Below are 11,117 nucleotides of genomic sequence, written 5' to 3'. Positions count from 1 at the left end.
ATCAGGAGCCACAGGGAGGGATCCCAATCCAGCCTTAGGAAAAGAAACCTGCCAGGGGAGTCTTGGAGATTGGCGACCATCCTAATGACTTAAGCGGTCGACCTGCACCCATGTAGAATTTATATATTACAGATAGGATTAGGAAGGAATGGATTAATTCATTCTTCATCACCCACAGCCTTAAGGTACTGATTCTCTTTGGGCTGAATGGCATCGTTTGCCCCATAGTGTAGCCATGGGCAGCAAAGTTGAATTCATACAGTTGTCCAAGAAAGTTCCCAATGAATAAGTGAATTTAGACCCATCCTTGAAAAAGAGGAAGGCACAAGGAAGAAAAGTGTGCTTACCAGAACTTAAGCTCACAAGGTGGTGAAGGAAGATCCCTGTACAGGCGACCAAAAGAAATGATGTGGGCTTGGCGAGCCAAGGAGTCAAAAGAAAGATTTCTTGGACTCTCAAGTTCTGGTGGTAGTGCTCCTTTATTCAGAGAATAGCATGCGGACAGGACCTGTGGGCAGTGAAGAGCTGCAAGCATGGTAACAGAACCCATGGGCTGTGAAAAGCTACAATGTGTTGAGGGTAGGGCTAAATTTACAAGGCATGGGTACATGAGTTATTTTTTACTAGACAAAGGAAAGATGATGTAAAAAGTTCTTAAGATGGTATCAGTGCAGGTGGGGTTGATATCGAACCTGAAGTGTGTTCGCTCACCCATTGCACAGTAAGCCAATCTCTGACACTGGGTGTAGTGGAAGAAAATAGGAATTTTATTATCGAACCTGAAGTGTGTTCGCTCACCCATTGCACAGCAAGCCAATCTCTGACACTGGGTGTAGTGGAAGAAAATAGGAATTTTATTATTGCACAGCACTGAGCAAGCAGAGAGGGGAGCTAATGCTGAAATCCCAAACTCCCCCAAAAGCTAAAAGTAAGGGGTTTTATTTGGGGTTTTAGGTAAGGGAGGGGGACCATATGGCCTTGGTGATTGGAGCTTTCCCACCAGCCTGTCTTTGGCCTTGAGACTACTTGCAGAGAGGAGGGAGCCTGTGACCTCGCTGGTCAGCAGCTTTCCCACCAGCCCGTAGCTCTTTGTGGGGAGGAGATAATGAATCCAGGTGCTTATCCTTGGCGGTGTCTGTCTCCATGGAGGATGGTGGATTCTGGAGCCAGGAAGCCAGGGAGTAAGCAGGGAATGAGTGCTTTGGTTTTAACCGCATATATGCTGGGTTTAATGTGGGGAAACCCATATCAGGATTTCGTTATTGTACAGTGTATAACCTTAGATATGAATCAGGTCAGGATGTCCTGTACTTCTGGAGGACGATATAGACGGGCATGTAGGCCAGAACACCTTGGGCTTCCCTCCCTGGGGCAGCCTTGATCCACATCAAGTAGCACCTGCCTGTGGTTTCATATATTCACTTTCATCTTCTTTTTGAAAATCAGAAGATGATTTGCCCACCTCCTGTTGCTCTTACTTTTTCCACAAATCCTCAAGTATCCTTGGTTTAGAATTTTCTCAAAATAGAGAAATTGCTTCAAAAACTAGAAATGATAGAATTTAGTAGTAAATGATGCAGCTCCCCTGTAATTTTTACACTTATCTCGATCTCTCTCCCTTACCTATTTTTTTTCCATTTTTCTTCTGATGCATGTTTTCCTTGGCAGACAAAGCAGAAGCTATGTTATGCGTTAGTCAATGGGCTGACTGTCCCCAGTATCACTTAAGTTAGCATCCTGCTCCCATCACGTGGGTCTAGGCCCCTAAGGTGGGAGTTTGCTACAAGGTACTTCAGTTTTTATCTTTAAAGAAGCACCTGAGTGTTGTCCCTTTCAAAGCTGAGTTTTTATACGGGTTGCTTTTATGCAAAATATTTAGACATTCTTTAGGGAATGCCTTCAAAGCCGGCATAAGAACCTTAGCATTGTTCATGCACAGTCAGACCTCTCACTTTTACAGGTTAGACTACAGTCGACTTGACTTCCAGTCTTTCCTAAACCCTCCAAATGGTTTATTTTATGTTTCGAGCTATTCGGCGTGGTTTACTGTGCCGTTCGTGCTACAACAGCCTGCAGTTGCTGCCTTCTTCTGAAACGGCAACGCGCCCGTCCTGCTCAGGGTCGCCCTCTGCTGGCGGGAACTCTCGTCGTCGCGACCCGCGGCCGGCAGCCTCAAGCATCCTCGCGGGCCGGCTCCGAGCGCCGGGCGCGGTGGCGCGCGCCTGTAGTCCCAGCTACTCGGGAGGCTGAGGCTGGAGGATCGCTTGAGCCCAGGAGTTCTGGGCTGCCGTGCGCTATGCCGATCGGGTGTCCGCACTAAGTTCGGCATCAATATGGTGACCTCCCGGGAGCGGGGGACCACCAGGTTGCCTAAGGAGGGGTGAACCGGCCCAGGTCGGAAACGGAGCAGGTCAAAACTCCCGTGCTGATCAGTAGTGGGATCGCGCCTGTGAATAGCCACTGCACTCCAGCCTGGGCAACATAGCGAGACCCTGTCTCTTTTGCGTCCTCGTCTCAAAGCAGCCTGCCACCTGCGTCCTGCCCCAACACGACAGACAGGGCGGGCTTTCCACTTCTGCGCGACCCTTTCCCGCGACGCCCCAGTCCCCCGGGGCGGGCAGTCTTGTCTTACTTCATCTCACTTCACCCTTATCTACGAAACACCCGAATGCTCAGGTTGCCGAGCGTCTATGGAGCCCCTACTGTATACGGGGCGCTGCGCTGAGCCGAGGGACACCAGGGCGATGTGGGACGAGCCCCCACGTGCGCCGGAGGTTCTCGGGGACGGCCCGTCCGGACGGGAACTCCTTTGGGGGCTGGTGCGCCTCGATGGCCGAGGGTACCGCAAGGCCAAGGAAACCGCTCCGCTCGGTGCATCTCAAAACCCTACACGTCGAGTCCTGAATGGGAAGGGCGGGTCGCCGGCGTCCCCGGTCCCCGCCGCCGGTCGGGGACAGCCCCTAGGACGTGCTCGGGAACCACCACCAGCAGGGGGCACCACGGAGGCGGCTAAGGCCGGAGCACCCGGGGGCGAGGTCGTCGGAGTAGTCCGCCAGCTTTCCAGGAAGGCATGCAGTTTCACTTTGGGTCTATTTCGAATTGTTCTGGTACCACGAAAAGCCAGTCGACGGCGGCTCGACAGCGGGACTCCACAGCAAAGCGACGCAAACGCGTTCGCCTCGAGGAATCTTGGGTCCTCTGGGCGGCCGTAGAGCGCCGCCAAGTGCGCCTGCGCGCCCGAGCGGCGGCGTTGAGTCAGGCCGGCGCTGGGGACGACTGCGGCGGCCGCCCTCGCAGCGCCATGAAGACCCGCTTCAGCACCGTGGACCTCCGCGCCGTGCTCGCGGAGCTGAACGCCAGGTGCTGCACGGCGGGGGCGGGCCGGCGGTGGGAGCGCGGCCCGCGTCCCCGACCCCCGGCGCCGTCGCTGTGGACCCGGCGCGGCCCGGGCGGGCGAGCGCGTGATGTCCGGCCCTGGCCCCCGGCGCGCCGGCCCCGGGCTGCGGGCTCTCGCCGCGTCGGCCTGCGTCGCGGGGCTGGCGGCAGACGCTTAGTAAGGCGCGAGCCTCCAGGCGGGCGCCGGGACGGCCGAGGGGTCATTGCTCCGAGGTCTCCGGACGCGAGGCCTGGCGTCTGGGACCCTCCTCGCCCCGGGGAGACGGGGCGTCGCCGTTGTAGCTGCAGGTGGCACGTCTGGCCTGAGCGCGGGGTTCTGTGCTTCCTGTCGCTCAGCTGCGTGAGCTTTGTCCTGTTTCCCAGCGCCTCCTTCACCGTTTTTTCTTTTGTAATAAATTAAGTGGATTCGATTTTACTTTATGTCCTAAAAAATATTGGGTCATTTCAGAGAAGCACGGCATTGTGCGGGGTTCCTCGGGCTGCTGTGCCGCTTTGTCCTTACATAGTGCAGTAGGGTTGGTGGCCCTCAGACTCTGCTCCCGGTTGCCTCGGTCCTCGGGGTCGGAGGTCCCGGCTCGCAGCCTCTGCTGCCGCCGCCTCCGCCGCCGCGTCGCGGGAAGTTTTCTGTTTCGAGTGATAAAGTGTGACTTGTTACTTGTTTCCTGTCTCTTTGCAGCTTGCTAGGAATGAGAGTAAACAATGTTTATGATGTGGATAACAAGACGTATCTTATTCGTCTTCAGAAGTAAGAGCATTTTATAGACTTGTTTTATCTTTGATCATTAAACGTGAGAGTATTGATTTTTTTTTTTTTTTTTTACTTTTATTCTGTTTCACCGAGTTAGCGTTGGCAAATGCCCTAAAGAAAAATTTGACTCTTTTCTTCTACAGACCAGATTTTAAAGCAACGCTATTACTGGAATCTGGCATACGAATTCACACAACAGAATTTGAGTGGCCTAAGAATATGATGCCGTCTAGTTTTGCCATGAAGGTAAATTTTAAGTTATACTTGAACCTGGATTTTAAGGCCCTGAGATTGGTCACGAGCAATTGAAGTTTTAAGCTGTTTGGTTTTCCTTATTGTTATGACTAAAGTAAACATAAAATAGAGATAGAGTAGTTGGTAGACACTGGGATAAATTGAGTGAATGTTTATTGTCTCCTCTCTATACCCCATTGTGCTCCACATCTTTCTGTTCCCATAGTCCTCATTCTAGTTCAAGCTTTTCTAACAGTCTTCCTTGCAGTCCCTTAACTCCACCCCACTTCTTGCTGTCAGAAAAGTTCTGTATTAGGTCAACCCTAATTTTTCTAAAGCATCATTTTCATTAGTTATCTCACCTTGTATGATTCCCTAATTTGTGAATCTATATCCTAGCATTCTTGGCTTTCTATGATCTGCCCTCCCCCTCCTCTTTTCCTAGTCTTATCTTCCACAGCTCACTCTTGAGCTGCCAATCTGTATTTTGTGACAATCTTCAGTGACGTTAGTATATTACCAGTCATTATATCTTTCTGCTTTTCATTTCTCTCTTTGTTTTTTACTATTAAAATTGAGATCGTGTGTTTGTTGACTTGTTACCCCTTCGCTTATTGACATTACAGATATACTGAAAGTTCATGTGGTACAGAGGAAAGACGTTAGAGTCATATAGATATACCTAACTTTGAATTAATGGTTTTGCCGCTAAATAATTTTATAACCCAGAAAACTTTCTTAACCTCTTGGAACTTAGTTTCTTTAAATGTAAAGTGTGGATAATGCCTCCTTTGTGGGGTTATTGGTGAGGATTGATTGAAGTAGCATGTAAAGCACCTAACACAATGCCTGACACGTATTAGGGCTCCATATGTATTAATTTCCTTCTTCCTCTCCTCCTCACTTTCCTTCAGAAATGTATTTGTTTTGGCATTGTGTTATTTCATTAGAGGCTTTACAGAGAAGAGCCTTATCCCCAGCAACTTAGAGTCTGTTTTGGATTACAAGTTAGGTAAGTGTTTCCCAAATCACGAGGCCCGTCATAAAATAATCAAATTCTTAAGAATTTAATTTACTTAATAGTAACCCAAAATGGTTCTTTTGGGGATTGTCCTGAATAATAATTACCCTTTTTGTTTGTATAGCGTTTTTCAAAGTAGATGAATAATTTATATTTCATTTGTTTAACAGCTCAGTGGATATGAAGAACAAATATTATAATTTTAGTTTTAAAGATGATGTAACAGATAATAAGACGTATGATACTGGAATTGGGTAAATATCCCCAAATCAGGCTACTCCAATAGGAGGTCAAACACTCTAAAAAAATCTTGAGTTTTATGAGTTAGGTGTACGTGTCAATCTAAATGTGTAGAAAGATTCCCTCCGATGGAGCCAAAAGTGTTAATTTACTTTTTATTTGCAGCATTATTTACTTTATAAATAACTTAGAGAGCTGTTGTATGGCACAGCCAGGGTCATTTTCAGTGTGTGATAAATCACAGTGATTGTTCCCAGTTCTCACTTTTGGGGACGCCAGTATAGATTTGTGGCACCGACAGAAAGTTGTTTCACCAAGTTACTCACAGGGAAATGAATGAAAAACAAGCTCTACATATGTACTATATGCCCATCTATACTCATAATAGATAATCTTTCCTTTTTCACCGTTCCATGCTACAGACTTCTGTTCCTTTCAAGAATACCTTTTATCTTCTTTTTTTTTAAGGTATACTTTTTGGTGAGGAAGATTGGCCCTGAGCTAACACTGTTGCTAATCCTCCTCTTTTTTTTGTTTTTTTCTCCCCAAAGCCCCAGCACATAGTTGTGTATCCTAGTTGTAAGTCATTCTAGTTCTTTGATGTGGGATGCCGCCACAGCATGGCTTAATGAGCAGTGTGTAGGTCTGTGCCCAGGATCCAAACCAGCGAACCCCAAGCTGCAAAAGCAGAGCATGTGAATTTTAACCACTTGGCCATGAGGCTGGCCCCATCTTCATTTTAACTTTATTTTTCTTGAGTAAAAGTGTTACTGGGGGACTCTGGATTGTCGTTTTTCCCTGGGGATTTAAAGATAGCACTATATGTAAGTCAGTGTTTACATCAAAATCAATACAGGCCACTCTTAAGTCAGAACTGTTGAATTTTAGGAGAGGGTGATTGTTTATTTTATGAAGGTTGAAAAGTGTTCTTATATCTGCCTGCCCAAATAAGTACATAAAATGAGTATTTTAGTAAATTTGAACTGTAAGGTCTAGAGAAGAACTTGTCTTAGTTATGAAAGATTTGGCGTTAATTCTGAGAATGACTGTATATTTCTTGTTTGTTTGTTTTAAGGTGGTTTTAGATTAATTTCTCTGTAAAATTTGTCTTGAATTTGAGTCTTGAAGAAAAAAACATTCTTTCTTTCTGGTCTTGACTAAGGGTCTTTCAAATTCAAAATTAGAAACAATTATAAGATGGTTTTTAGGGGCTACAGAGTATTCTTGTTTCTGCTCCGTGTCATACTTAAATATTTGTACTAAAGCTTGGTATGTGTAATCTAGAACAATAGGTATTTACCAAATAATTTGTATTGGGGTTTAGCATGCTAATTTTAATTGCTAATAAGAACAAGAACGTTATGACTAAGGATAGGAGAAACGGGATTTAATAAAGAATAAGAGTTATTATATTTGGTTATGAGCTGGGTTGATCAAAAGCTTGGGGACAGTACCATAAAAATTCTGTGTTTGGGTTATATTAATAAAATTTGTGGGGATAGAGGGTAATTGGATGTAATTTAGAAGACTAATTTGTAGAATCCCAATAAGTTCATGGTTCATAATTTGAATTTTAAGTGGAAGATTAGGGAAACCACTAATTAATTTTGAACAGAAGCACTTGAAAGGAAATTTGGGATATTTAAAAGATGGGAGTAGACAGAGACTTAAAACAAAGTTATGGTTTTGAGTGAGGTCACGAGGGCAGGAACGAGGGTTTTAGCAGTGGTATAAAAGCAACAAGATAAATTAAGTTCTAGGTCTGTCATTGTCTACTTAAAAATTGAATATAAAATATTGTGTCAGAGTTAGCAGTAAAAGTTGTCTGAAGTAAAATGTTTTTCCTCTAATTATCACCTGCAAGCTTTCATTTTATGACTATGCTGTTTTATTTACTACGTTTAAAATGTTATTCTTGGTAGTAATGAAAAGAAGAAACTTATTCATAAACCAGTACCAAATGATTAGGAATTCACTTTTACTATAAAATGCCTTTTTCTTCTGTTTCTTGCTAGTGCCGAAAACATTTGAAGAGTCGGAGATTAGTCAGTGCAAAACAGCTTGGTGTGGATAGAATTGTAGATTTTCAATTTGGAAGTGATGAAGCTGCTTATCACTTAATCATTGAGCTCTACGATAGGGTAAGTTAAATTTGGGGGATGGGATGAAGGAGAATTCATCATATGTTGTTAATTATTCATGTAATAGTGCTGTAAAACATGGGTGGGGAACGTTTTTTCTGTGTCAAAGGCTATTGATACATTAGGATAGTAATCAAGTACCACACAAATAAAATATAATTTTTCAGTAATAACCTTCATTTTATCTGGAGGTCAGAATTTAGGTAGACCGTACCCGTTTAAAATAGCATTATGAATGTAGGAGATGACGATCTGAGAATTGAAGAAATTATCTGGTGCTTTATATTTCAGGACTAGTGTGGTGCATCCAGAAAATAGTCAGATGTGTCATAAATAAGACATCAGTTGAGACTGAGGGACATTGCGGTGTTTTTATAGTGACATCGGTCATTGGAAGACTACTGATGGCCTCACCATTCTTGCTTGTTGCCTCTCACTCTTCCCATTGGTCACCAAATTCTGTCTGGGAAATGTTTCATGAGCTACTTACAGCAAAATAAATTCTATATGCATAAAAAATTCAAATTAAAAAAGTGAAACCATAGAAGTACTAGGTGAAAATATGGATTAAGATTGATGAATTTGGGATGAAAAAGACTTCTAAGCGTAACAGTGAAAACAAGTACTGATAGATAATAGATATGACTACTTAATTTTGAAACTGCGTAAGGCAAAAAACACTGTGAACTATATCAAAAGATAAAGAACTGGGGAAAAATATTTTAACTTGTATGGTAAAAGATGTTCATAACCTTAACGGGCAGTTTCCACAAAGGACTCAAGTGGAAAAATGGGCGAAGTGCTTGATTAGACAATTTAAAAAAGAATAAACGCAAAGAGCTCATAAAAGCATGAATACGTGTCAAAATTCATGAATTACTGAAAAATAAAAACAAAGATATTTTTATTCCTCCTTGCCTTCCTTTTTTTCTTTCTGTGCCAAAAGATAAGCAATTGGAAAGTTTGACGAGAACCAGCATTAGGAAGAATGTAGAGGAACAAGGGCAGATTAGAACATTATTTTTGGAAGATTATTTGATATATAGAACATGATTTTTCAGATTTTTGTGTGTGAGCTTTGACCCAGGAATTCCACTTCTAGGAATTTATCTTAAGAATTAAATGAGACAAGTGCTTAGGAAGGAGCATACCAAGGATATTCATCATAGTGTTGATAATAGTTAAAACTTGGAAATAACCTAAATGTCTCTGTTTTTTGTGTTTTTTCCCCTCTCCATTTCTTCATAATTGTCATCCCTTAAATGTTCCCATTTATTTTTTGCGTGAGTCAGTTGGGCTGGACTTATCACAGCTCTTAGGTGTAAATTGGTCCTCAGTTGTTCCTCATCTGTGGGATTTTTCTCTTGTAGCCAGACTCCAAGCTACTCTGTTATTCAAAACTAAATGTCTTTGAGTAAGAGATTGGTTAAGTAATTAGGGGAAACCCAAATAATAGAATACCATGCAGTTTTTAAAAATAATAATGCTGAGGAGCCAGCCCCGGGGTGGAGTGGTTAAGTTCTTGCACTCCACTTTGGCGGCCCAGGGTTTTGCCGGTTCAGATCCTGGGTGCAGACATGGCACTGCTTGTCAAGCCATGCTGAGGTGGCATCCCACATGCCACAACTAGAAGGACCCACAACTAAAATAGACAACTATGTGCTGGGGGGCTTTGGGGAGAAAAAAGGAAAAATAAAATCTTTAAAAAAAAAAATAACATTGAGCTATTTGTTTTTTATTTCTTATGAATGTTTTTACAACGTGCTTGTAATAATTTTAAGCTTTTTATTAGCAGTGTGACACATACTTCATAAGTCTACAATTTAGTTGACTGTCACAAAGTGAACATACCTCTGTTAGTTACTGACCTGGATGTGGGACAGGACAGCACGACCAGGTGCCAATCCTTGCACTTGTCTTTAATTGTCTATGCACTTCTCTTTGCCAGTGATTCTTGGAACCATCTTTTTGCCCCCTTCCCTGAGGCAAGAGCAGCTGCAGCTGCTGCCCACCTGGAATTGATTTTTGTATGTGGTCTCAGATAGTGGTCAATTTTAAACATTTGTATGACACCTTCTTTTAAAAGATTTTTTAAAAACTTTCTTGTTTTGAAATGATTGTAGATTGCCAGGAAGTTGCAGAGATAGAACAGAGAGTGATGTACCCTTCACTCAGTTTCCCTCAGTTGTTACATCTTACATAAGTATAGTACAGTCTCAAAATCAGGAAACTGATATTGGTGCAATGTATGCATGTGGTTGTGTACTTTTTAAAAACTTTTTATAAAGATTATGATAGTTTACAACCTTGTGAAATTTCAGTTGTACATTATTGTTAGTCATGTTGTAGGTGCACCACTTCACCCTTTGTGCCCTCCCTCCCCCCCTTTTCCCCTGATAACCACCAATCAGTTCTCTTTGTCTGTATGTTCAACTTCCACCTATGAGTGGAGTCATACAGAGTTCATCTTTCTCTATCTGGCTTATTTCGCTTAACATAATACCCTCAAGGTCCATCCATGTTGTTGTGAATGGGACCATTTTATCCTTTTTTATGACTGAGTAGTATTCCATTGTGTATATATATATATATATATATATATATATATATATACCGTATCTTCTTTATCCAGTCATCAGTTGATGGGCGCTTAGGTTGCTTCCACATCTTGGCTATTGTAAATAATGCTGCAGTGAACGTAGGGGTGCATGGGACTTTTGGAATTGCTGACTTCAAGCTCTTTGGATAGATACCCAGTAGTGGGATGGCTGGGTCATAAGGTATTTCTATTTTTAATTTTTTGAGAAATCTCCATACTGTTTTCCATAGCACCGGTTTGCATTCCCACCAACAGTGTATGAGGGTTCCTTTTTCTCCACAACCTCTCCAACATTTGTCACTTTTTGATTTGGTTATTTTTGCCATTCTAACAGGTGTAAGGTGATATCTTAGTGTAGTTTTGATTTGCATTTCCCTGATGATTAGTGATGATGAGTATCTTTTCATGTGCCTATTGGCCATGCGTATATCTTCTTTGGAGAAATGTCTGTTCATGTCCACTGCCCATTTTTTGATCAAGTTGTTTGATTTTTTTCTTGTTGAGCTGTGTAAGTTCTTTATATATTATGGAGATTAACCATTTGTCAGATAAATAACTTGTAAATATTTTTTCCCAACTAGTAGGTTGTTTTTTTGTTTCAATCCTGTTTTCCCTTGCCTTGAAGAAGCTCTTTAGTCTGATGAAGTCCCATTTGTTTATTCTTTCTGTTGTTTCCCTCGTCTGAGGAGTTATGGTGTCTGAAAAGATCCTTTTGATACTGATGTCAAAGAGTGTACT

At 42.8% G+C, this 11,117-nt stretch overlaps 1 protein-coding gene across 2 annotated transcripts in view; it reads left to right on the top strand.

The window, feature by feature from the left end:
- The first annotated feature begins 2,990 nt into the window (after window positions 1-2,990).
- Window positions 2,991-11,117, top strand: part of NEMF (nuclear export mediator factor) — a 54,277-nt gene continuing 46,150 nt past the window's right edge. For both annotated transcript variants that reach the window (XR_011428689.1, XM_023624793.2), the window contains exons 1-4: window positions 2,991-3,360; window positions 4,073-4,141; window positions 4,288-4,390; window positions 7,655-7,780. Coding sequence is in view for 1 of the 2 variants with exons in the window: in XM_023624793.2 (XP_023480561.2) it covers window positions 3,071-3,360; window positions 4,073-4,141; window positions 4,288-4,390; window positions 7,655-7,780 (588 nt within the window). In the remaining variant the exon portion in view is untranslated. The remainder of the gene's footprint in view (window positions 3,361-4,072; window positions 4,142-4,287; window positions 4,391-7,654; window positions 7,781-11,117) is intronic.

The sequence above is a fragment of the Equus caballus genome, chromosome 1 (genome assembly GCF_041296265.1).
Source record: "Equus caballus isolate H_3958 breed thoroughbred chromosome 1, TB-T2T, whole genome shotgun sequence".
NCBI lineage: Eukaryota > Metazoa > Chordata > Mammalia > Perissodactyla > Equidae > Equus > Equus caballus.
Note: the sequence above shows the minus strand (reverse complement) of the source record. Positions and strands in the feature narration are given on the sequence as shown.